Below are 25,098 nucleotides of genomic sequence, written 5' to 3' on the forward strand. Positions count from 1 at the left end.
TTTGATTTCAAATAAGTCTCAACGGATTACAAACGTTTTATAGACTTCGTACTAAAATATAATTTCTTATGTTGTCTGTGTATGCTTCCGTAGTTATTTTGATAAATTAAGTTCAGTACATCAATCGTGACATATAAAGAACCCTTTTTATGGTTTGTTTACCTTTTGGCTCATGGCTCGTTGAATAGGGTATAGGTATTTCTATTTACTTGTGAAAATAAATTCTCTACTTTGCACTTTTCGCAGGCCCTGATGCAGGTAAGTTTTAGGAGTTGGTTGGTATTTAGTTTGATAAAAGTTAAAACCAACGTGTAAAAATAATTTAATATTCCTTTTGGTCGGTTACCGTTTGGAAAACAAATGTTCCATGAGGGTTTTATAACTGAAAAATAGAAACGCAAGTCCCACCGACGATGTTTTATTATACTTACCTTCAATAAAAAAAATAACTGTTTTAGGTACCTATGAACCTATGTTAGCGCGTCTTCATCATGTCTTTCAATACAGAAAAGTTTATAACAGCAATACTGTTAAGGCTAGAACTTATATTTGGCAAAGCAAACACAGTCTTCAAAGGCGCAGACGCCTGGCGACCAATGTGAACGTGAACTCGCAACATCTTCGCTACCGCACCCGGACGCGGACGAAGCTGAGCACCATACCTATATCCAAATTTTCCCAATGTGAAGCTTATTTTCACTGATTTGTTTAGTGCCTTCATATAGAGGAGCATCAAAGGAAGGAATCCTTTACCGTGCGACCATTCATGAGATATAGCGGTCTGAGTAAAAACAGAAAAACACAGTCACAATCTCGGAGACGGTACGTTCGGAAACCATACTTCTCAGTAGTTAAAAGGCTCCTACAGGGCCCCGATCCCGTGATTTATAATAACCGATGACTGAATGGAAATTTAATTAAATTTTTCAGTATTCGTATTCTCCTAATTCTCCTCCTCCATTTATTTTTACTAAATACCTCATAGACCCCTTGGCCACGATACTGAGATACTCTGACATTCCGCCCTTAAGGTGACTTATTTGCCCTATGAGTCATACTATAGAATCACGACTGGGCGACACATTTACCTTACACCGATTTATTCCAAAGATATTATAATATAAATTATTATATTATATACTAGCGACCCGCCCCGGCTCCGCACGGGCGCAATGCTAATATACCGCCACAGAATTTCGTTAACGTTCTTTATTTTGATAAAGATTCATACCATCGTTGCATCTTTGGAATAAATGTTCGAAATTTGACAATTTAAATACTAGTCGTAGTTGTCGTATTTATGTTGATAAGGATTAGTACCATGTCAACAAAAACAGCTTCGCAAAGAAGTTTTGTTGAATTAAATTATTAGCCAAATAAATGGTTATGTTAAGTCAACCTTAAAAATAGACATGCTGTCTGAGACTTTTTTCTAGATCTTTTTATGGTAAACACTATTGTAGAACATTATTTTGCTATAGCTCTTGGGGTTAAGTCAGTGTTTTAGCCGGTAGGAGTCCGGCACACCCCTTCGCCTTCCCCAGGGCGAAGGATGTCGTTGAGGATTTCCACTGGACAAAAAAAAAAAAGTGTTTGCGATGAAAGTATTAAATAAAATTATTACAAAAAAGTGGTTATTGTAAGCGAACCTTAAAAGATAGAGGTATGCCCTCGCAAACTTTTTTGTAGATCTCTTTATGGTGTACAATATTGTAGAACACTATTTTGATGTATCTCTTGCGGTTAAGCCAGCGTTTGCAATGAAAGCGTAAAAATTGTAAATACATTTGAAATCGCTAAAATTGACTATGTTCCTGTACGAAAATATGTATACTTAAAAAAAAACCTTCCTCATAAATCACTTTATATATTAAAGAAAACCGCATCAAAATCCGTCGAGTAGTTTCAAAGATTTACGTGGTCAAGGCACAGAAACAGGCACAGAAAAAGAGGTTCTGTTCGGTAATAATGTACTTATGTAGTGACTAGTGAAAAAAAAAATCTTTTTTGAGAAAAAAAAACGTGACAAATGGCGCCACAGCGAATTGAAACTTTTTTCGAAATTAAATATAACAAGTATTTTCTTAGGTACTATTAAATCATTTCGACTGAAAAAATGTACGAGCATGAACCTCAATTTACACATAGGCTACTTTTTAACCGAATGCAAATGGAGGATAACGTGATTGATAGTTTATCTTAATAACGTCGAAATTAATGGGATTGGTACTGTAAAAATATTTGCACAGTTACATTGGATTGCCCTTTATAACCTGACAGGTTATAAAGATTTAAACAACTGCAACTGTGCTGGCTAGTTTACTAACCAGATATTAATAATAATTCCATCACGACCACATGTGATAACTCAATGAAAGGTATTACTTAATCGAAGTACCATCCTTTTTTGTCGAGACAATCATCACGACATTAGGATACATGAAAAGATACCGTTCAATTATAGAATTTCGCACGCTGCGATCGGGTTCCCTTGGGGAAGGAGGATCTGAGATAGTAACATTGTTACTTTTCAGAGTACCATTAATCAATCGAGGTGCGAAGCTATTGGCGTTCATCTAGCTTTTTCAATTTCTTCCATGTTTTAATTTAGTTGTGAATGATCACGAAACTTTCGATTGCGCGATGCAGGATTGATGACGTCATAAGTTAATATTTAAAGGATAATATAATATGTTTTATTATTAGTCCCCTTTTCGAGGACAGCGTTTCTGTCTAATTCCGCGTAGGCAACAACAACAACAAAACACCAACTGAAAACTCAAACAAAACGATATGTTTAAAATTATCCAAGAAATCTGTGAATATAGATCTCGAAATTAATACTATTAGATATAAGTTTTTTACTGAGCACAATATGTGTTGACAAGCAAGTTATTACAACATAAGCTAGTCACGAACAAAAGTCCATGGAAAAAATCTTTTGAGACAGTTTTAATAACCTAATCTGTTCGAGCTAAGTTGCACACTTTGACTCACGTACGATTTTCATATGTAATGTTTTCTATAAATGCGTGACATTTAACATTATAATGTCGTACATCCAATTTTTATCGTCAAAGTTACTAAAATTTTATTTTTTCTCGGCCATAGTGAAGTACCTAGTCGAATACTTTTACAAAATCGTGATTTAGTAAATAGCAGTATTGATTTGCTTTTATATAGCAAGTGTTTAAATTGAAATTGTATACTCTGTTTTTATTTTAAATCAGTCAACTATTTTCATATTTTTTATTGCATTAAATATATTGTGTTTAGTAATTTTCGAAAAACTACTTCTTTTCCACGATAAAATAATGTCAATACGATCAATTGGCAACATTGGCTAAAAAAAATGGCTGGTGAGTAGCTAGTAACCACTGCCAACGTTTAACTTTAGTTGTTTGTTTATTGTATTTTAAATCATGTCATTTTCAGATTTGTACGCAAAATATAATTGTACATATTGTCAAGAAGAAATTAATGGAGTTCGAGTAAGATGTGCGGAATGTATCGACTTTGATATTTGTTTGCAGGTAAAGTAGCTATGCTGCCATTTTTGTTTATTGTTTTGGCGCAAAATTTTAAATTGATTTGATAAAGTTATTTTTATCTTGTTTTCAGTGTTTCTCCCTGGGTGCTGAAATTGGATCACATAAAAATGACCATTCTTATCAATATATGGTGTGTAACTTTGGACATTTCTCTTTAAAATTTTTCATGATATATTATTCTTCACTAACAATATCATCAATTGGCAGGACTCTGGAGCATTTGGAATATTTTTGGGCCGTAGCAGTTGGTCGGCAAATGAAGAGGTTCGATTACTGGATGCTATAGAACAATTTGGCTTTGGAAACTGGGAAGATATAGCAAAACACATTGAAACACGAACACCTGAAGGTACTGAGTCAAAATGATTTCTTTATTAGATTAGATTCAAAAACATTGATATAGTTAGACTGTGTTTGAAGTTAATTTTGAAATTATTAAAACTACTATGGAAAAGCATATAAGTTTATCTTTTGTTGCGTATGTAATGTGTTTAATGTATAATTCTCTGTACATGTTTGCTGTTCTTAGTCATGTGATGGTTATTAATTACAGAGGCAAAAGACGAGTACATCACCAGATATTTGGAAGGTAGCATTGGGCGAGCAACATGGGGAAATCTGGAGAGTACGAGCCGCCCAACTTTAAACTCAGCAGATAAAGACGAGGGACCCCTGGGCCCCAGTGCTGTATCCAGATTACCACATCTAGCTGTTACCACAGATGAAGCTGCCCAACTTGGATATATGCCGAATAGGGATGACTTTGAACGGGTATGTAATTTGTTTTAGCATAATGTGCCCAATATTATGAAAAATACCGATCATTTGACTTTTTTATTGGCACTATAAATAGTCATTTGTAGAGATCCTGTAGGATAACTGATATTTCTGTCAGACTTGATGAATAGATTTAGAGATATCAGCATAGAATATCATTACTTATGACTTCTTAGCGCCTTAGACATCTCAAGTTCCGCTTAAGTCATGTAATGCTATATTTGTCTGGCCAATTAGTCTAGTGGCTTGAGGGCCTGACTGCTATATTGGAGGTTTTTGTGCTCAATTCCAATAAAGAGCAAAAATTTGCCAAAATGTCCTATAATAAATATGTAATGTATGTCAGTTATCTTGTCCGCATAATACAAGCATAGTGGTGGCTAGATCATGTTGTGTCAAAGTTGTTGACCATCTCTTCCTGAAATATGGGACCATTTATACAACTTTAACAAGAATTCGTTGAATTGTATGACATCGTAAAACTGATGCATGTGTTGTGTATCTTCTTATGATTCAGTTTGCATCTTGCTGTTTTTTATCGGTTAACAATGAATGTTTGCTTTCAGGAACATGATCATGAAGCAGAACAGTTAATATCAACACTATCTCTAAACCCTGAAGACGATGAGTTGGATGTTGGTTAGTATAACATTTTATTACCGATGTTTGGTCCTTTATGACCTTTATTTACTCCAAGACCAACTAAGTAACATGAATGACAATAGGTTATTATATTCGTACTCTCTTTTTCAGCACTCAAACTATCACAAGTGGATATCTACACACGCAGGCTTCGCGAAAGAACAAGGAGAAAGAGATTAGTAAGAGACTACCAACTTGTGTCCGTGTTTTTCAATAACCAGAGAAATAAACAAAAAACACTTGGAAAACTTGCCAAAGAGAAGAAGTGAGTGTTCTTACTACTATTCTTAGAATTTAACTTACTTTTAAGTTAGAACAATGATTATGTAAAATTACTTTGCCATTGATTTATGGAGGTGAACTCTTAAAGTACTAACTAGGGTATACTTCAACTAGACATACTAGATTTTAATGACCAGCTTTTGAACTCCACACTAGGTTGAGTCTTGTGGAAACCGTAAGTGCTATAGCTAGAATAACCACAGAATTTCATTGCTGTATACCAGTAATTTAAACACATATTTTGGAGAGCCACAAATCAGTTCTTATTTGTGAAGCCCCTCACGGTGAGGTTCAGCGTAGTGCCTGATTGCCAAGGCATGGGACCGCGGCAGATGCGTTTGCACTGACGCTTGTGACCGGCGCGCAGATGCGAGATCGTCGGCCTCGAACATGATTGTTTGGATCGCCGGGACTTATCGCAATAATAATGTTCTAAGGGAGTTCACGGAGCGCCTGCGCTGGACGGCGCAGTTCTACGGGCGCGGCGAGCAGCTCGGCGTCGTGGCGGGGCTGTGGCGCGAGAGAGAGCTGCGCGTGAGGCTGGCGGAGCTGCACCGGTACCGCCTGGCCGGCGTCACGCGCCCCGAGGAGTGCGCGCACTACGAGCAGCACGCGGCGCGCCGCCGCCACCCCGCCGCGCCGCAGGACCTGCCCGACCGCCTCCTGGTACTGCACAATACTATACCCCGCTAGCTACCGCCTGGCCGGCGTCACGCGCCCCGAGGAGTGCGCGCACTACGAGCAGCACGCGGCGCGCCGCCGCCACCCCGCCGCGCCGCAGGACCTGCCCGACCGCCTCCTGGTACTGCACAATACTATACCCCGCTAGCTACCGCCTGGCCGGCGTCACGCGCCCCGAGGAGTGCGCGCACTACGAGCAGCACGCGGCGCGCCGCCGCCACCCCGCCGCGCCGCAGGACCTGCCCGACCGCCTCCTGGTACTGCACAATACTATACCCCGCTAGCTACCGCCTGGCCGGCGTCACGCGCCCCGAGGAGTGCGCGCACTACGAGCAGCACGCGGCGCGCCGCCGCCACCCCGCCGCGCCGCAGGACCTGCCCGACCGCCTCCTGGTACTGCACAATACTATACCCCGCTAGCTACCGCCTGGCCGGCGTCACGCGCCCCGAGGAGTGCGCGCACTACGAGCAGCACGCGGCGCGCCGCCGCCACCCCGCCGCGCCGCAGGACCTGCCCGACCGCCTCCTGGTACTGCACAATACTATACCCCGCTAGCTACCGCCTGGCCGGCGTCACGCGCCCCGAGGAGTGCGCGCACTACGAGCAGCACGCGGCGCGCCGCCGCCACCCCGCCGCGCCGCAGGACCTGCCCGACCGCCTCCTGGTACTGCACAATACTATACCCCGCTAGCTACCGCCTGGCCGGCGTCACGCGCCCCGAGGAGTGCGCGCACTACGAGCAGCACGCGGCGCGCCGCCGCCACCCCGCCGCGCCGCAGGACCTGCCCGACCGCCTCCTGGTACTGCACAATACTATACCCCGCTAGCTACCGCCTGGCCGGCGTCACGCGCCCCGAGGAGTGCGCGCACTACGAGCAGCACGCGGCGCGCCGCCGCCACCCCGCCGCGCCGCAGGACCTGCCCGACCGCCTCCTGGTACTGCACAATACTATACCCCGCTAGCTACCGCCTGGCCGGCGTCACGCGCCCCGAAGCCGATCGTAGTCAGCTCTCGGCCCCCCTGCATATTGTCATCATGACGTTCAAGGTCTACCGCGTCAACGACCACGTGTTCTAAGCGACGCATGTTTTATAATCTTATTAGTGATACGGGAATTTTCATACACCTTTTTTTAAGTTGATTGTACAAACTCTGTGTTACTTCTAATCCCTCCAACAACATGTGTGTAAAGTTTCACGACGATGGTTTGCAACAAAAAAATACATTCATAGCGCTGCGTCCGCCTTGTTGCCGACATACCAGTTCGGTCCTGGCATTCTCACTATCGGAAAACATTTTCTATAACTTTGAGAGCATTAGTGACAGGGTATTATTATAATAGGTCTTCCATAATATTTTTTAGGTTGCGTAATATTCATTGTTATTGATATAATTGTATGCCAGTAGGGTGTGATGATGACCGTGTAGTTTTGGGTTTGATCCCGTATAACTATTGTTTTCGCCAGGGCAGCAGTGGGTGTCTGGAAATCAGCCAGACAAAAGAGCAAACGCAGAACAGCATGCAGCCGCTAAGAAAAAGGTTAGTCAAAAAGCTTATTCCAAAAATATACTGACTCTATTTAAGGTAGCAAATCGTAAATTTTGCGAGGCCCGCCCGCTACAAATTGAAACTGAACCCACGGGAACATAAAGTCGGGATAAAAAAAGCTATCCTACGTGCTAATTCTGGTTTTAAACTATCTGTACCAAGTTTAGTCTCTATATCCGTTCAGTGGTTTTTGCGAGAAAGAGCAAGAAACGTCCATACTTCCACAGATACAAACTTTCGCATTTATAATATTAGGGGAGGATCTACACTATCTGTGCTTAAATATTGACTATTCAGTCAACATTTTGTTACAATCTCTTTAAACGATCATATTCGTAAGATGTTTCCGGTGCCTGGTATAAACATTTTCTTGATGTCTGTGCGACAGAGACGGCGAAAGCGGCTCAAGTTCCACCAGCCCAAGGTGCACACGGGACGGAAGTACCGCATGTGGATGCTCCAAAAAGAGCTTATGCAGCAACAGCAGCGGCGGATGCTCGAGGCATCTGCTGACCAATAACGAGATACAGGTATTGTGCCACGTGGTAATTGGCTCCAAAAAGCCCTCGGTGATCCATTTAGAAAACTACGAGCGATCTCGATACTAGCGAACCCAAGTTAGCCGCTGAGCAAAATTGGAAATGGAGGCAGTTAATTGTTTCCCTTGGACTTGGACACATCGAACTTAGTGTTGCGTTGGTTTTCGTTGATTTCGTCCTAGATCCTGGCTTACAGGAGTTGCAATGAGGTACATGTGTGGCGGGTTAGTCCCAATAAAAAAGAAGATGGGAAGTGTGTAATTTTAGATACATTGCGACTGTAATGCGTCTGACCAAAACTATAACCTACTTTATTTCGTGCTGTATTAAAAACACTGCTAATGCTTGGATATGTTGCTGCCGTGACCCTGGCTAGTTTTTGGCCTTAGGAACTTTCAAATCTACTATTGAGATGACAAAATTCATTATGTGATTTCGTGACCTAAAATATTTCAAGAAACGGCAAAATGCAAGCAGTGGTATAACGTTATTTCTGTAACACATTTCTAAATAATAAATTTTACCATGTCAACCTAGTATATAGCTAATTCAAATTTTTAACAACATGAGTCACGTTTTGTGTCATTTAAAAACAGCAAAATCTTTGCATGCGGTATTTATGAGCCTCATGCACGCGACCTTTGATTTCTTTGAGTTTTAATTATTTAGCAAATTCGACAAATATATGTTCTAGTTTCATTTAGGTCAAATAAACCATCTTGGACGAAGTTAATAATATAATGCCAACTTTACATATTGCGTTACAGATATTTATTTATACTACTACAATACAGCGTTAACTTAGTCATATAGACTCAAATAGTAGGACAACGATAAGCATACGGCTATTGTTCGTGTTATTTACTTAGGTACCCAAACATAATATGTTTACGTAAATATCATTTGATATGTATTTTATATTGTTTCAACAGCTGTGTTCGGCTCTGAGCCTGCCGGCGGCGCAGTACGTGACGATGAAGGGCGTGCTGCTGCGGCGCGCGGCGGCGCCCGACTGCGAGCTGGACCTGGCCGTGCGACAGTACCTGGCGGCCGCCGGCTGGGTGCCCAACTAGACACGCGGCCTGTCTCACGCCGAGCGGCGACCTCTACACCCGAACTGCAGCCGAACAATGCCGACAACAGCCGAATGCTGCACAGCGAAACACAATCTACAAGTACGCCGTACGCGCTGTCAAATCAGTTTGTTTTTTTTACACGAGTTGACTTACGTGTATTTATAAGGTATGAACGTAATTAAAATGTTTAAATGAATGCTTCTTGGTTAACTGCGGTTTTGATGTAAGCTATAAATATTTAACGTAATTCGGGTTTCGTCAATGTCATGTGATGCACTGATTGTAGATCGCTAGCTTTGTATTTATTGTAGTCTTTTAACGTAGGGATGTCACGGTAAACTTGGTATTAAATTATTGGTTGGGTGTAAATAAGAGTTATTGTCACCTTGTAAAACAACATAAAGTTTTGACAGCGCGTACACAGCGGTATGTATTCACTGCGGTATACGGTTCATATTGGTAATTGGTTATCCGACGGTTGTGAAACAGGTCTTTCCCTAGGATATATTGATATATTGTTTCTATCTTACAAAATATAAGTACTTGTTAACAGTTTCATAGAAGAATCTTAGTAAAGACGCAAATGTTCCAAGTTATGCAAGTCTTTAGGTGCTTGTTACGTTTCCTTAGAACAGTGATCCTTCTTTAGTTAGATAAATTGACAGCCTGTCAATGTACGATTTTACACGAAGATAACCTCATGTTGTAAAACTGCTCTCATAGAGCATTGTAAATATTGTATGTCAGTGTATATACGGTTTTATTTTATTTCTCGGCTGTGCTTGACTTAGAGAGACGGGAAGCTTATCAAGGGACATTGTTTGCGAATTCGAGGTATCACCCTGTTGGTTAGCGGAGTTCATGTAGTTGTGTGGAAGCAGGGCGGATTATCTGATAAATCTAACAAACACCACTTATCTGTGTTTGTTCTTGTCCCGCGGTTATTCACCTCGCGAAACTTGTTATGAAATGCAATCTAATCAGAACTATTATGCGCTCATTTCTACCTACATCAGTTAGTACATGTCAAGAGACAATTCTCTTCACAATTACTAAAATTTGAGCTATTGTAAACAACATTTTTACATAATGGGTCGAATTCGTAGATATTGTATAGGGTTAGAATTTCATTAATCTCTGAAAATATTTTGTAATCAAACGTAAACATGCACAGTCGGGTATCGTTTTCAAAAATGTAATTTTAGATGCCAGGTATTACAGCAATAAAAAGCATCTAGCTATTTTGATAGCCAAAATTATATTGTATAGGCTTAGTTAATGGAGTAACGTACAAATTATGCTGGAAGTATATGAGGCAATCTCTAGAAATTTTGATTTTTAAAGATGTAAATTAGGCAAAGATTTCGTGTTTAGTAGGTATGTTACATGCTGTTCGTATCGTCAAACTTTACATTACGTAAAGTAACTAATTGTCTCATATGAATAAATTCGGTTTTAAACTTGACAACCAGGTTTCATATCTATAAAATGCGCAATCTTTGATGTAGTAAAATAGATGGCGGTACCATCGCAGAATGTATACGCGTTTTAGTTTACGTTGCGCTCGCAACTGTTTTGATGTTTGTATGGACCCGAGGGCTCCATATTGTTAGCTAATTTCTAGTGTACTAGCTAAATGACTAAACGATACAATTTAGAATACTTATAACACTTACCTCTGCGTTCTGAAAGGCCAGTTTACTGAAAATATATTAATCGTCGGTAAATATTAAATTGCTGTGATTGATTAGACTTTTGTCAATTAAGCAAATTAATTGTTACCTATTCAATTGGATAAGCTACTGATGAGCCTTTCAGAAACTTAGGTTAGTATTCCGTTACGGTACAGATGTGAAATAAACTGAGGTTTTACCTCGTTGCTCTGAACCAAAGTAGTGATAGGGTTGAAATTGCGACAGCATAAAAAGAACACTTTTCAAATTAGGGCCAAGACACGCAAATTACTATATCATCATATTTAGACCATCATCATAATTATGTTATTACTATAATCCTATTTTCTCTCATGATTTTCTTAATATTGTTTGTTTGTTTTGACTCCCAAGAAGTGTGCGTCGAATTGTTACATACTTTCTTAAGATTGATCAGAGATCAATCTTCAATCATTCAATGTTTCGATTCAAGACAGGATCTCGTGAACACCATTAACATCACAAATTGTATGTTTACAAATGTCGTTTGAACCAAGGTGCTAATATTTGAATATTTGTGCAGCACCTTTCTTAGCGCACTTACAAATTCTTGAAAAGTGTTATTTATAAGTTTGTATCGTAATAATCATACATCGAAGTCCAATGTTACTTAACTTTTATTATGTAACAGTGGCTGTGGTAGACTTTACTGAAATTATCTTATGTCTTACTGTGCTATAAGGTAAAAGATTTTCCTCATTAATTACAGTAATATAAACAAAATTTTAATGGTAAGTATTATCGATGCGACGATTCTTTATGCCGTATGGCTCGACGGGTTAATAAAGACGTGAATTAAACAAAAATGGATGGAACGGTATAATTTGATCTCTCTTAATGTAAATGTTTATCTGCATTTTATTTTATTATTTAAAATAGAGTTTATTTATTAACGGAACTAGGTTTCTCCGAATGATTCCAAAAAGTAAAGTAGTTTTAAAGATATCAATTTTGATTGGATATTCGTTGTTGGCGTTTGGAAGTCGGCTCACTTGCGACGTCAATATGTCAAGAAATAAAGAAGCTGAAGTATTTTAATAATTAAGTCTTAAGAAATATTGCAATAACAATATCCAGATTAGGTGAATGCGATTTGACCCTTATGACATGTTTTGGGTAGTTTTAGTATATTTATGTGTGTGGGTATGAGAAATTGCAAGTAAGGTGTTGATATCATATTATCTTCCCATCGCCTTCTGTAGGACATTATTTTTAGCTGTTATATTTTAGGGTATTTCTGTGCATTCACTATTTTGGCTCAAATGTACATAAGATGTAAAAGTACAACTTGATATTGTAATTATAACTGATTTATAATTTAATTAAATTCAATAAAATACATTTTGAAATGTGTGCATTTTTATTGCTCCCGACGAGTACCTACTTAAGTTTATTCATCATTGGTTTTGGCATGTCTTCCAAAGACGCTGGCGCGGGTCTGTTGTAAAACCACTGGTGCCGTAATGCCTGAAATTAGTATCAAATTATAGTTAAGATTAAAAATTAACATTTATGATACTCTTTCACGTATTAGTGTTGATAAAAAAACAGTCGCCAAAGACAAATATTTCAAGATTACTTGCTAAAGTTGCTATAGGATTCATAGAAACTGAGTATACCTCTTTTGCTGATATCCTCTTATCAGCATCATACATTATGAAGGACTTGACAAGGTGCACAGCGTGAGGCTCCACTCCCGGCAGTAGTTCTGGCCAGGGTGTCGGTGATGACTCGGGGAAAGTGATCTTATGGAAGTCTGGTAACTCTGAATGTCCTGGCCAGGTCTCCTCTGTAGGCGTGCCTAAGTGTTGCAACACAATCGCCAGCTGTTCAATGTCTGATTCCCCCTTGAATAAAGAAGAAAGGATCTAATCACACGTTAATTTTCATTTATTTTTAACTAGCTGTTGCCCGCGACTTCGTCTGCGTGGTTAGAAGATATAAGTTATGACTTTTTCTTCGCTCCTATTGGTCGCAGCGTGATGATATATAGCCTAAAACCTCTCTCGATGAATGGTCTATTCAACACAAAAATATTTTTTCAATTTGAACCAGTAGTTCCTGAGATTAGCGCGTTCAAACAAACAAACAAACAAACTCTTCAGCTTTATATATTAGTATATAAGTATATTAGTATATAGATGCCAACGATATCTTCGCTACGTTTCATCGATTTTTAATTTCTCGCGCGGAGATTTTAATATTACGATAACTCATTACCTATTCACTTTTTTGGTGTAGTGTAAAAGGCAATTTTGTTCTATATTACATGTATAATATATCTAACTTATTTATTTGGATAAGGATTAATACTGTATTGTTAAAAATAGGTTCGTAAATAACCCATAATTTTACTGTATTAAGAAAACACATAAAAATGGTTATTGTGGGTTATCCTTGGAAGATAGACATATACCACCGCGGACTTTTTTGTAGATTTATTAAAGAGGTACAAACCCGCCATACATAGTTTTGTTGTAACTCAAAAGGTTTTGGCAGCGTTCTCGAGGAAATCTCTCGAATGGCTTAATTTTTTCCGACATGTTTAACTAATATCGTTGTAATATTGTCAGTTTACACAAAACCTAAACTTATTATACACTAAAACCTTCCTCAAGAATTGCTCTATCTATTGTTGAAAACCGCATCAAAATCCGTTGCGTAGTTTGAAAGATTTAAGCGTTCATAGGGACATACAACATGATGACAGAAAAAGCGACTTTGTTTTATACTATGTAGTGAGTAGTGATTTTGCTTTTTATGTCTAAAGGTCGAATATTTGCAAATAGAATATTTTGATACATCTTCACCTTCCGTCTTGTGTCTAAAAGTATAAATATAAAACATTTAAAGAGTCCACGAAATTATAAATTAATTTAGCAACATATACTAACGGCAAAGAGTGCTTGTTTCGTTATCAATTCTGCCAATATACATCCAACGGCCCATAGGTCAACTTTTTCATTGTAATACCTTGCGCCGTACAACAACTCGGGAGCTCTATACCATCTAAAAAAAGGTAAATATGAAGAGTTTCAAAGTTAAATAGGTATTAATGTGAATATACTTTACCGTTAAGTATATTTTACCTTGTGGCAACTTGATGTGAATATGGTCTTCCTCCATCGGGCCAGTAGAGTCTAGCTAGACCTAAATCCGCGATCTTCAAAATCCCTTCATGGTTTATAAGGAGGTTTGCAGGTTTCAAGTCCTAATAAAAGTAATTTTAGAAGTTGCTATAGTCAAATAGTTGGACAGTCTTACGCAAAGAATTAATAAAAAAAAACGACTTCAAAAAAAAAAAACTGCATTTAAAATAAACCTACGAATTAAATTATTATATCAACTAGGTAATTAATGCTAACGGTGTCGCAACTGTCGTATTACTTATTAACGAACTTTGATAATTATTATTATACTTAGTTTTCAATGGAACTAATGTACCTAAGTATTTAATTTGCCTACAAACAAACGACACTATTTTAAATGTTATCCCTTACATTTTCAGTTTCAGACCAGTATATTAATAAATCGCATCAAAATCGGTTCAGGTGTTTTGAGCATGAGGCAAACTAGGCAAAAATTCTAACAAACAACAGACTTAAACAGATTTATATTGGTATCGTGTATGAAATACCTGTGTAGGAAGATACTGTTTAGGTATTCTAGGTATCTACTTTTAAGGGTGTCATATTATGTAGTCATTAAAAACAAATAGCAATGGTTTTGTAATGAATATTGACTTACCCTATGCATTACATAATGCGCGTGCATGTAACGAGTGCCTTTCAACAGCATTTGCGCGTAAGTCTTGACCCTCGGAAGGGTCAGCTCCTGCTGTGTGTGATGCAGCATATCCCACAGCCCTGAGCACATGTACTCCAGAACTAGCACCAGGCTCATACCGCGGGGGAACATGTCGTGGAGTTTTATTATCTGTGGAGATATATTTCAGTACAAAAAAACGTAAGTAAGGCGTCCCCAGCAGGCAAAATGTTAGCCGTTGACTGAGTTTGCGGCATAACGATTTATTACGCCTTTCCATATATTTGAAATGGAGTGTCCACAGATTCCTGGTTTTGCAATCACTGTACAGTTTGTACGCACAATGCTTTAAGCGCACAGTTTGCCTACTGGGACGAGGCCTAAGAAGCAAAAACTGCTAATAAGAAGCCTTGCTTACATATTTACATCGAAGCAGCTGCAACGCTTTTATCTCCCTCATAACGTTCACTGGAATGCCATCCTCGAGGTTTTTAATAAGTATCTTCTTTAGGGCTACCTCGCGTCCCGTGGGAATGTGTCTTGCCTTGAAGACCAGCCCATGGGCACCCTCCCCGATGCGACCAATCACTGAATAGTTAGCCACGTCGTTATCCATTATCATAATTTAGAATAACGTTAGGTACATATCTTGTGACAGGTAAATGGCGAACCTATAAAAGAAAACCGTTTTATCCTATTCTTTCAAGACAACATAAACAAGGCTATTTGTCTGAGGATTTTTGACTGATTGTTGTGACGTTCGTGCATCGTTGCTATGGTAACAAAAGTATGGTGCGTTACGAAGGTGTCTACTTTATATTGTATACTAAAGTAACATGACCATTTATAGATCCCTTTTATTTTACACCTCAGGGAAAATTTTATCTTTAATTTCGGACACCGATACTAATTATTATAAAAAGGGACCGTCCCGTTCAAAGCCTGACAGTCCCGCTCAAAACGGGATGCTTGGTCACGAATAAAGAACGTTACGCTTCAGGTGACAGTGGTTCCGCCGTGAAAAGATAGGAGTCAGTATATTTATGTAGTAGCATCGAGGAATGAAATAAGGTACCGGTTGTATACCGAAAATAATTTATTATCATAAGCGTACATTTATTTTTAGTATTTTAATATAATACAACTCTAATTAAGTCACTCGCTAATATTCGTAGGTATGTAGGATACCTACAGACTAAATTTCTAGGATCAACTGTACTTATTTTAAATAAACAGGTTCCCTCTCACACTCATAACTGTATATGTAATTATGGAGCTACAGCTTATCATAATTTATGTAGTAGTTACTTACACCCAGACGTACCTAGACATGTAGTACAACATGCGGGGTATTGGGTAACAACACACGGCTTTTATTTATACAACCAGACACACGTCCTTAGCGAAACATACTCTTGAAGTTCACATTTGTGTTATGAGAAAGTACTTTCTTACAAATAGTAATCTCTCGTCGCCTGCCAAGTCCACATAACTTGTTTTATCAATTGAGTCGCACAACTTGCACGCTGCAATTATCAAGGCATCTTTTGTACAATTAGTGCAGTTGATAATTTCGCATCACAGTTGCAGTGCTCATTCGGGAGCTTTATCGAAGTGAGTTCATATTTATACATTGCTAAGTTTGTAATTCTTTGCCTATATGGTGTCACCTCATCAATGTAATCAATTTATCGGTTAGGACGATGAAATAATGTTTGCACAGCTGTTAATTTACTGTATTATAACAGTATTTACTTACCTACGAGTGTTTTCTGTGAAGTTTTGTCTCTTATTAATATAGGTACGTTATCAGTGAACGGACATATTTATAGTGATATCTCTTTAATCCAGGTGGACATGGGGCTGATGAAGTTTTGTGCTGTTTTAGTGCTTGCATATCTAAGCCAAGCAGTGGAAGGTGCATCGATACTTGCTCTTTTCTCTTCATTGTCTTACACCGACCACTTAGTTTTCAGAGGATATGTATCGTTACTCGCTCAGAAAGGACATTCAGTTGTTGTTATGACAGCATATCCAGGACATTTCCGTTATCCAGAAGCCGAAAATATAATTGAAATTGATGTCGGTGAAGATTCGTCGCTGTATTGGGAGGAATATAGAAAATTAATGACGAATACCGATGACTTATATCAGCGTTTGAAAGCTATTAACGAATTCTCGGTTAAACTGGCGATAGTGCAATTAAAGTCGAAACAAATGACGGCGCTATTCATTAACCCGAACGTCATCTTTGATCTGGTCATCACGGAAGCTGATGTGCCGTTACTTTATGCGGTAGCTGAAAAATATAAGGCTCCTCACATCGCTATTACTACATCCAGTGGCAAGATCCATCAGCATGAATCTAAGGGCAATCCCATCCATCCTCTTTTGTATCCGGATGTAAATTCTCTTAGCTACAGGAACTCGAGTATTTGGGACAAAGTTGTCGAGTTCTATCGCAATATTCAGACTAGAGCTGAGTACTACAACAACTATCTTCCACTTTGTGAACTGGCTGCTAACAAGATACTGGGTTTGAAGCGCAGTCTTCAACAAGTAGAGAATGATATTGACTTACTGTTTATTGCTAGCAATCCTGTATTGAGTGGGAGTAGACCAAGTGTGCCAGCTGTTATTTATGTCGACCGCATGCATATAAAGCCAGGCTTAGGTATGCCGCAGGTATGACGTCAATCATCGAGTGAACGGGTAAGAAAACTAGCGGCTTATCCTAATAGGATGTAATTTTTGCAGGATTTGAGGAATCTGCTGGATTCATCTACTAAAGGCGTTGTGTACTTCAGTTTGGGAGCGATGCAGGAGGCTGAACAGCTCTCGCCAGCAATACTGCAAACTTTGGCAGAATGTTTCCGAGAACTACCGTTTACAGTGCTCTGGAAGATCGGTAATACGACTATGTTTGACAAGCCCGAAAATGTCATTGCTCGGTCCTGGTTCCCTCAGCAACAAGTTTTGGGTAAGAAATAAAGAAGTACGTATTTGGATTTCTGAATGTAGTAACTCTTTAAGTAACATTTTCTTGTGTATTTCAGCTCATCCTAACGTGAAAGCCTTTATAACGCATGGTGGATCTCGCTCCTTAGAAGAGGCTGTGTTCTATGGAGTGCCAATTATTGGGTTCCCGACAGTCAAGTCAAGGAAAGTGTTCATACAAGAAATTACGATGCATGGTGCTGGAGAAATTATAGACCCGTATAAGTTGGATAAGGACACTTTAAAAGCAACTATCACTGCAGTTTCGACCAACGAAAAGTAAGACTTCACATAATTTTCTTTTTATAATTCATTTTGTATTTTTTGATAATGAACATACCTACCTATAACATAATACCTACTAGCCACTACTACACATCGGCTATCGCTGAAAATCTGGATGGGACTATTTCTCGCATAAGGTCGCAGTATTTGCGTAACTACGCAACACGGGCCTTGTTTCTATACTCCTCACAACTGTGACGCATACTACCCCCTCATGTTTGATTATTACTTTTATTGTATTGTTTAAACGTATTTTCTTTCTTTTTTCTTTATTTGCAAATATTATTGATATTCAATAACATCTTAACTTTAACTCATAAGTTTCTCAAAGCGTTAGTTGGGTACACCTTATTAACACGTGCATAAACTGTTATATCTTTCCAGTTACGAAAAGGCCATGGCAATTCTGAGGACCACGGTAGTTGACCCTATTATTTCGGGCCCAGAAAACGCAGTGTGGTGGACCGAGTATGTTTTGCGTCACGGTGAAGCCCGCCACCTTCATTCTCCTGCAGTTGGTTTAAGTTTCTTCAAATACTACATGCTTGATACTTTGACTTATTTCATACTTATGATACTGATTGTCTTAATTCTCACTTATTTAGCAATACGTACCATAGTGCGACGTTTACGCCAGAGGTTTTCGGGTAATCGTACTGTTGATGAGGCGGGCAAGTTTAAGGCATTGTAATTCAAGTCTTTTTTTAGTAGTTAAGAACATGAAATGAATGAATCTTCTTTTTTTAAGATAAGCCTGTACTATATTAAACATTCAAACAGTTTTATTCACACGACATTATCGCGTTTATGAAATATAATATAATTATTTTCGCAACGGTGAGGTTTAAAAATAATCCTGTGTCTTCGGTATTACTTAATAAATAATATTGTGCATTGAGCTGCTTTAATGTTCTAGTATATTTTGTGTAAATTCTTATAAAAAATATTATTAAGATATGACTTGATTGTGTTTTATTTATTAGTTTCAATAAAATTTTATTGAACATGCATTGTTGTAGTTATTTTTTTGTTTCCTTACGTTACCTACCTACAATGCATACCCATAATATTAAGTACCAAGGACCTATTAGATGCTAAGCTATTATATCCCTGATAAATTAATGAGAAATGTAAACATTTGCAGTTCCTGAACTGAACCACAATATAGTCTGTTACATGTTATGTCAAAAATGACATTAGCCAAATCTTCAAAACAAACTTGATCATTACAAATAAATATCCTTGCTTTTAGAGATTATTGATAAAAATTAAATTACAACAACTTATACATTGATCATCTTCCTTTAAAATAATGTAAGAGCATTTCAAAAGCAGTATAATGTCAGTGATCGCAGTGCGAAGTTGCCCGGGTCTGTACTGCGGACGGACAGAGCTGGATGACGGGACCTGGAGTGAGTGCGGGGCCTGCCCTCGCGGGTTCCGCACAAACGCATCTAGCTACTGCGTGCCATGTACTGATGAGCCCGTGCTCTACGACGGCCTGTATCTTGGCTTCATGGTGATGCTGCCCATGGTATTACACTGGTTCTTCATCGATATGGTAGCAGTAGGCAAAGCGTAAGTTTGTATTCTATTATCAAATGTTTTTTTGTAGAACTGTTTTACGGTTTTATCCCAAGTCTGGATGACAATTTCGATTGTAAAGACAATGTTACCTTATTAATCTAGACAAGTCAAAGCGTAATTATCAAGCTTTGTTATTTATTTTTTTAAGAAGAGCTCCGTGAAGACCAGGTCAGGACCAAATCCCAATATGTCATTAGACATTTGTATCCTACATATATTTCAAATATGCCTGTTTTTTATTTTAGATAGATATTTTTACTACATAAAATCATTATTTAATAAGGCACTTCTCACTTACAGGACTAAGAACATTCTGGTGCAGCACATATGTGCATTTGTCGAGGTAGCATCAGGAACTCTGGCAGCATTACTAGTGTTGCCGCCTACAGGCACTATTGCCCTCCATGTTTGTTCTCCGAAGGCTTTGTCGGACTGGTACACATTACTGCACAACCCACAGCCTGACTATAAGGAGACACTACATTGTACACAGGAGGCTGTATATCCATTGTAAGTATAATGTTATGTGAACTCACCTAATATTGTCTCACTGCAAATCAAATTTTATACTTTTCAATTGATCAATCACAATATACAATTTAGTTTCTTAATATAAAAATATAACCTGCAAGCAGTGGCCAAAAGAAAATGTTGGAACAGCCTGTATACAACTAAATCAGTGTTTGCACTCACAGGGGATGGAATGTTCTTTTAAAAAAAACTTTTTTTTTCAGGTATACAGTAGTGCTCCTGATATATGCATTCAGCCTGTTAATGACAATAACACTGAGGCCATGGTTGTTGACATGGGACTCTTCCAATCCTGGCAGAAAGGCCATATACTGTGCCCTGTACTTCTATCCTATTCTTGTACTTATACATACAGTTGCTGCTGGTTTAATATGTAAGTATTATTTACATTTTTTGTAATACTTTATTTGAATACAAGAGGATTTTTATTTGTAAGCTGTACAGCTGATGTCAATGTGCTCTATGTTAATTGTACAAAGAAATTAGGTCCAGTGTAACATTGAGTGCATTATGTGTAGATCTATAATAATGAACCATAAGTGTTTCATTACAGCGCAAATGCTCTCAAAAATCCCAGTCATGTCTAATGACAGAGAATAAAATATAATGTACTTAAATAATATCCTCTTTTGTGATATCTACATAATAATTTGCTGTTTAAGTTATCACGCTAAACCCACTGTGCGCAAAAATTCGCGGGTTCGATCCCCGCGTAGGGTTTGAGTGGTCCACAAATGCTACTTGAATGTTTGTAAAAACTCCCAAGACACAAGGATTGAATACCTTAAAGTTGGAGTAACCATAAAAAAAAATATTTTTATCCAAATATTCACTTTGCAAAAATTTGTATTTTGTTTCAGACTGTTCATTCCCATACATAATCATAATTATATCAATGATGACGTCAGCATCACACTTCTCTATAAAGATTGAGCAGTCGGCGCCAGCACTTCTCATGTCTTCCTTATCAAATCCAAGGAACTTGACCATTTTGTTAGGTCACTGGCTGGTCCATGCTTACGGGATTATATCACTGACTGGATTCAAAGAGCTGTGGTATTTGTCCTTGGTCCCAGCCCCAGCACTGTTCTACATACTCACTGCACAATTTACTGACCCCATGAAGATACACAGCGATTGACAAACAAGACAAACTATGAAATAAGTTTGACGGTCTTGAAATTGTAAAAAATAAATGTAAATAGGTTTTAAATTATAACGGCATTTAATTATAAGCTTAATTTTAATGTTAAATAAATGTTAAGGATAATTATGAACGTTATGATTTATCATTGATAAGGCCTACTTGTCTTGTGAAGCAAAACAGTGCATTATCCTTAAATGCATTGGGCGTAAACATTAGCCTACAAACTAGAAAAATCCCATGCGTAAACATGAGCAAACTCATGCATCCTTTAATAATTAGCCTATAAATCAAAAGCGATATAGAAAAATGTGAAAAAAAAACTCACATAAAATCATCTTTAGCAGAAGTGAGACGTACTTAGTCCTTCTATCCATTACGAAACATACTTTTGGTACTTACGTTATATGATCCTAGATCCTACCATGTTTCTACTTTCGCCATTGCTTTTGGGTAGTAGGTATGTAAAAAGTATAACGAGCCGGTATTGTATGTCGATTCGACGTGCCTCACTGATGCGTAAACACCCTTAGCTTTCGTTACTTACGTAGTTCCACCAGAAACATGGCAGCACAGACCCTGTTATATGCAATATTCTAACGGTTTCATGCCATTGAATGGTGACTTCCTAGGTAAGTATGACCCTAAAATAAAAACCAAGAAGGTTTATGAAATGTCCTTAAGTAAGTCCTTATCGTGATTTCAGGTTTTTTTTAACCTATATTTTTGCTTTCACGTAGAGGGAAATGGGTATGATAGCTAAAAGCGATCGGACAACGTTCTATCTGATGTAAAATTAGCGGGTAAGTAATAAAAGATTAACAGTATTATCTTATAAGTACATATTTGAAACACGACTTTTGCTGATAAAAATTACATATGTACATAATGAAGAGTTTGTTTGTTTGAACGCACTAATCTCAGGAGCTACTGGTCCAAATTGAAAAATTATTTTTGTGTTGAATAGACCATTCATCGAGGAAGGCTTTAGGCTATAAACCATCACGCTGCGACTAATAGAAAAAAACAGGGCAGGTATAAATCATAACTTATATCTTCTACCCACGGGAACGAAGTCGCGGGCAACAGCTAGTTCATATATATTTACCTTTTTACCAGAAGAAATCTGGAACTATCTCCGCTCTGGGGAAAGCACAGAGGTAAAACCAACGGACTGTTTCATCCTTCCCTTGTATCTAATACTACGGGAAAATACATCAACAGACCAGATCAGGATTTAAGGATAGTGTATCGGGGAAATCGGGGGAACTCAACAAACGATTCTCCTGAAATTTGTAATCATGAGTACCTTTTTTATAAAAATTATTTTACATTAATTTCTTCAATTTTATTTCAAATTATTTATTAACGAAATATAGGTACTCGCTAAGTGCCGTTTAAAAAAATTGGTAATAGAGCCAAAACCGTCGTCAAACGGCACTTGGCATCCGAACTGTAAATGCTAAGTGTTGCCAACTTTGTGTCAGATAAAGAGGTCATTTTATTTCCTGTCCCAAAACTGGTCCGCGAAACAAAGATATAAAAAGTAGGTTTGTATCTTCAAGAGATTGTGGAGGTAGGGGTCATGTTAAATGTAAAGAAAAGACAAAGGGCGACGCAGAATAAAAAGAAACGGTTTCGTTTATAGGCGGTCTCATTATTAAACGTTTTCTTCCCTCGACTCGCGAAAAAACCGAAGGCGTCTTGAGCCAACCGCTGTTCTTATTTGTTGACTTATCTTAAACACGATTTTGTTAAAAGATACTATTGTTTCTTTCTAAGATTTTTTTCCAGCTGTCTTGAAAATATGGAGTGTTAGATATGATTGGTATTATTTAATGCTCCGGAGGTTACAGAGATTGGGTTTAGGCGCAAAGTATTGGTAAATCATATCGAAGCAATTGACCGTTTACCTATCAGGGCCCCGATTCTGCTATTTTACAATGGCCGAGGAATTAATGGCAATTGGATTAAATTTGAAATTATTCCCATTCTCTTAAGTATTTTGCCAATACAATAATTGGAAGTTAATTGTATATAATTGACCTTGAGTAAACCGTCCTACAGTGAATTTCCAATTATTGTGTAGATAAATGCTTAAGAGAATACGAACATTGTCATTTTAAGCCAAATTTAATTCATTCATCGGGCGTTGTAATTAGCAGAATAGGGGTACTTAGTTTAGTGTGTCCATGGTTTGCTTGCCTTAAGCCCAATCCGATCAACCTACCGATCGACAAAAATTAGTATTTGAGACTATTAAACCTGTGTGTAATTATTTTGCAAACGGCACGAATTGGGGCACGTAAGCACCTAACTGAGGGTAATACGGTAGTTTTGTTTCTTTGGCTTGGATAAAACTGATAATTATTAGTTCAAATCGATATGATTTAATCTAATCAAATACTAACTCGATAAATAGGACGCTTATTTCAACGCCAGTTGGACCCATCTTTGGGTTTGATTTTTAAAATCTTCAAAAGTTGTCCAGTTAGAACCATATCTATTCATATCATACAATTATAAAATATGAAGTAGTTCGGGTGTGGCATATATGTATGTATATTTATTGTCTCTTTGCTTACAAAGGGCAAGACCATTTTCTATAAATAAAAAACGGCTACACAGGCTACACTCAGTGGTCTGTGAAGGTATTTGACACTACTGATATGATATTTATCCAACTATCATAAAATACCTAAGTTTTTCCTACATCCACGCAGGCGATGTCGTGGAAAATAGCTGGTCAAATCAAAAGTGTTTTTATTACTGTGTCAGGAGCTTGCAAGACCTTGCAGGTATGTAGGTACATACGAATCAATGTGATCCGGTTCAGTGACATTATTGTTTCTCTGTGTTGTGTCAAGTAAGATATTTATAAATAACAAAACATTGTAGACGTGATTTCATGTGAGAATACCTAAATATTACAGTTTATTGACTCTATCTCCGTACATAATACGACAGCTCTCGAGACTCACAATATGAGCAAATACAGTCAGTAAATTATATACGAAGTGTATTCCCAAAGGAGGTTGCGACAAAACAGTTACAACTAAATAATTCTTCGAGCTTCACATGCATATGTATATAGTACAGAATATCGTGTTTGTCTTGTATACAACTTGAACTGGAATAAATACAACGTTTGGTGGTATACTCGTATCTTTAAATTTCTGCTAAAGATTTAAAGTAAAGTTGTGCACGTCAATGATATCTACTCTTAACTTAATTGTACAATCTCACCGTCGTTGAGCACGTCAATGTTTAGCAGGATATAAATAGTGCCGAATAACATGTCAATTTAGACCATTAATATCGAAATTGTAACTATCAGAATTAGTATCCGAAACTCTCGCTGACGGAATAAAAATGCATCAGAATACATTTTGTGTACTAAATGTATTAAATACACGAACATCTTATATCAAATGATTAAAAAAAAACACTGGTAGAAGCCTTGGTTCTTTAATATATTAGATTACTTATTTTATCTAACTTCCGCTATTTATCATACGTAACTTTCTGTTTTGCTATACTGAAAAGGCTTAATTTCCAGTTTAGTAAAAAAACGAAACATCTATGTTTATGCATAGAAATAAATATAGTACTTACTACCGATGATGTTCTCCCATTGATTATGCCTGCAGAACTTCGTAATGGTACTCAGAATGAACGTAAAATAAATAATATCCTTTACGAGATGTACAAGAGGCTATCGAGACGGCGGGATTCGTTTTATTAATTTGCTACTATCTTTTTTGTCGTGTAGTTATCGGAAAGGAGTTTTATGCAGTGCAAGTTTTTGAGAGGACTCGTTCGGTAACAACGTACTTGAAATATCATGAAGATACTACTTATAAAAACCGTAATGTGAAGTAGGGATGATCGATGTTAGGAAAACATCGATGTTAACATCGAATCAAAAGTATCGATGTAAGATAAATATCGATGGTAAGACATCGATATTTTGAAAAC

At 37.9% G+C, this 25,098-nt stretch overlaps 4 protein-coding genes across 7 annotated transcripts; 3 read left to right on the forward strand and 1 right to left on the reverse strand.

The window, feature by feature from the left end:
* The first annotated feature begins 3,318 nt into the window (after positions 1–3,318).
* Positions 3,319–12,160, forward strand: LOC113498641 (transcriptional adapter 2B). Of its 3 annotated transcripts, XM_026878733.1 has the most exons (11): positions 3,319–3,359; positions 3,436–3,533; positions 3,622–3,681; positions 3,759–3,900; positions 4,105–4,322; positions 4,895–4,967; positions 5,082–5,235; positions 5,690–5,918; positions 7,402–7,475; positions 7,873–8,014; positions 8,956–12,160. In XM_026878733.1, the coding sequence occupies exons 1-11, from the start codon at positions 3,353–3,355 to the stop codon at positions 9,094–9,096; spliced, it is 1,338 nt and encodes a 445-aa protein (XP_026734534.1). In that variant the 5' UTR covers positions 3,319–3,352; the 3' UTR covers positions 9,097–12,160. The 3 variants fall into 3 exon arrangements, with proteins under 3 accessions (XP_026734534.1, XP_026734533.1, XP_026734535.1); XM_026878732.1 differs by lacking the exon at positions 3,319–3,359 and having other exon boundaries at positions 3,366–3,533; XM_026878734.1 differs by lacking the exon at positions 3,319–3,359 and having other exon boundaries at positions 3,366–3,533; positions 7,407–7,475; positions 8,956–9,040.
* LOC113498643 (cyclin-dependent kinase 20-like) lies at positions 12,106–15,427 on the reverse strand. Its single transcript, XM_026878735.1, has 6 exons — positions 14,995–15,427; positions 14,559–14,747; positions 13,901–14,022; positions 13,706–13,820; positions 12,431–12,658; positions 12,106–12,278 (listed from the first exon to the last, which is right to left on the reverse strand). Exons 1-6 carry the CDS (start codon positions 15,196–15,198, stop codon positions 12,192–12,194), a joined length of 945 nt encoding a protein of 314 aa, XP_026734536.1. The 5' UTR covers positions 15,199–15,427; the 3' UTR covers positions 12,106–12,191.
* A 519-nt stretch (positions 15,428–15,946) lies between these two features.
* LOC113498639 (putative UDP-glucuronosyltransferase ugt-58) lies at positions 15,947–18,818 on the forward strand. 2 transcript variants are annotated; one of them, XM_026878730.1, is made up of 5 exons: positions 15,947–16,190; positions 16,428–17,261; positions 17,334–17,556; positions 17,633–17,852; positions 18,243–18,549. In XM_026878730.1, exons 2-5 carry the CDS (start codon positions 16,434–16,436, stop codon positions 18,547–18,549), a joined length of 1,578 nt encoding a protein of 525 aa, XP_026734531.1. In that variant the 5' UTR covers positions 15,947–16,190; positions 16,428–16,433. The 2 variants fall into 2 exon arrangements, with proteins under 2 accessions (XP_026734531.1, XP_026734530.1); XM_026878729.1 differs by lacking the exon at positions 15,947–16,190 and having other exon boundaries at positions 16,367–17,261; positions 18,243–18,818.
* A 227-nt stretch (positions 18,819–19,045) lies between these two features.
* Positions 19,046–21,232, forward strand: LOC113498644 (JNK1/MAPK8-associated membrane protein-like). Its single transcript, XM_026878736.1, has 4 exons — positions 19,046–19,436; positions 19,746–19,955; positions 20,180–20,349; positions 20,837–21,232. Exons 1-4 carry the CDS (start codon positions 19,198–19,200, stop codon positions 21,115–21,117), a joined length of 900 nt encoding a protein of 299 aa, XP_026734537.1. The 5' UTR covers positions 19,046–19,197; the 3' UTR covers positions 21,118–21,232.
* Positions 21,233–25,098: the final 3,866 nt, after the last annotated feature.

Source organism: Trichoplusia ni, chromosome 11, assembly GCF_003590095.1.
Source record: "Trichoplusia ni isolate ovarian cell line Hi5 chromosome 11, tn1, whole genome shotgun sequence".
NCBI classification, from domain to species: domain Eukaryota; kingdom Metazoa; phylum Arthropoda; class Insecta; order Lepidoptera; family Noctuidae; genus Trichoplusia; species Trichoplusia ni.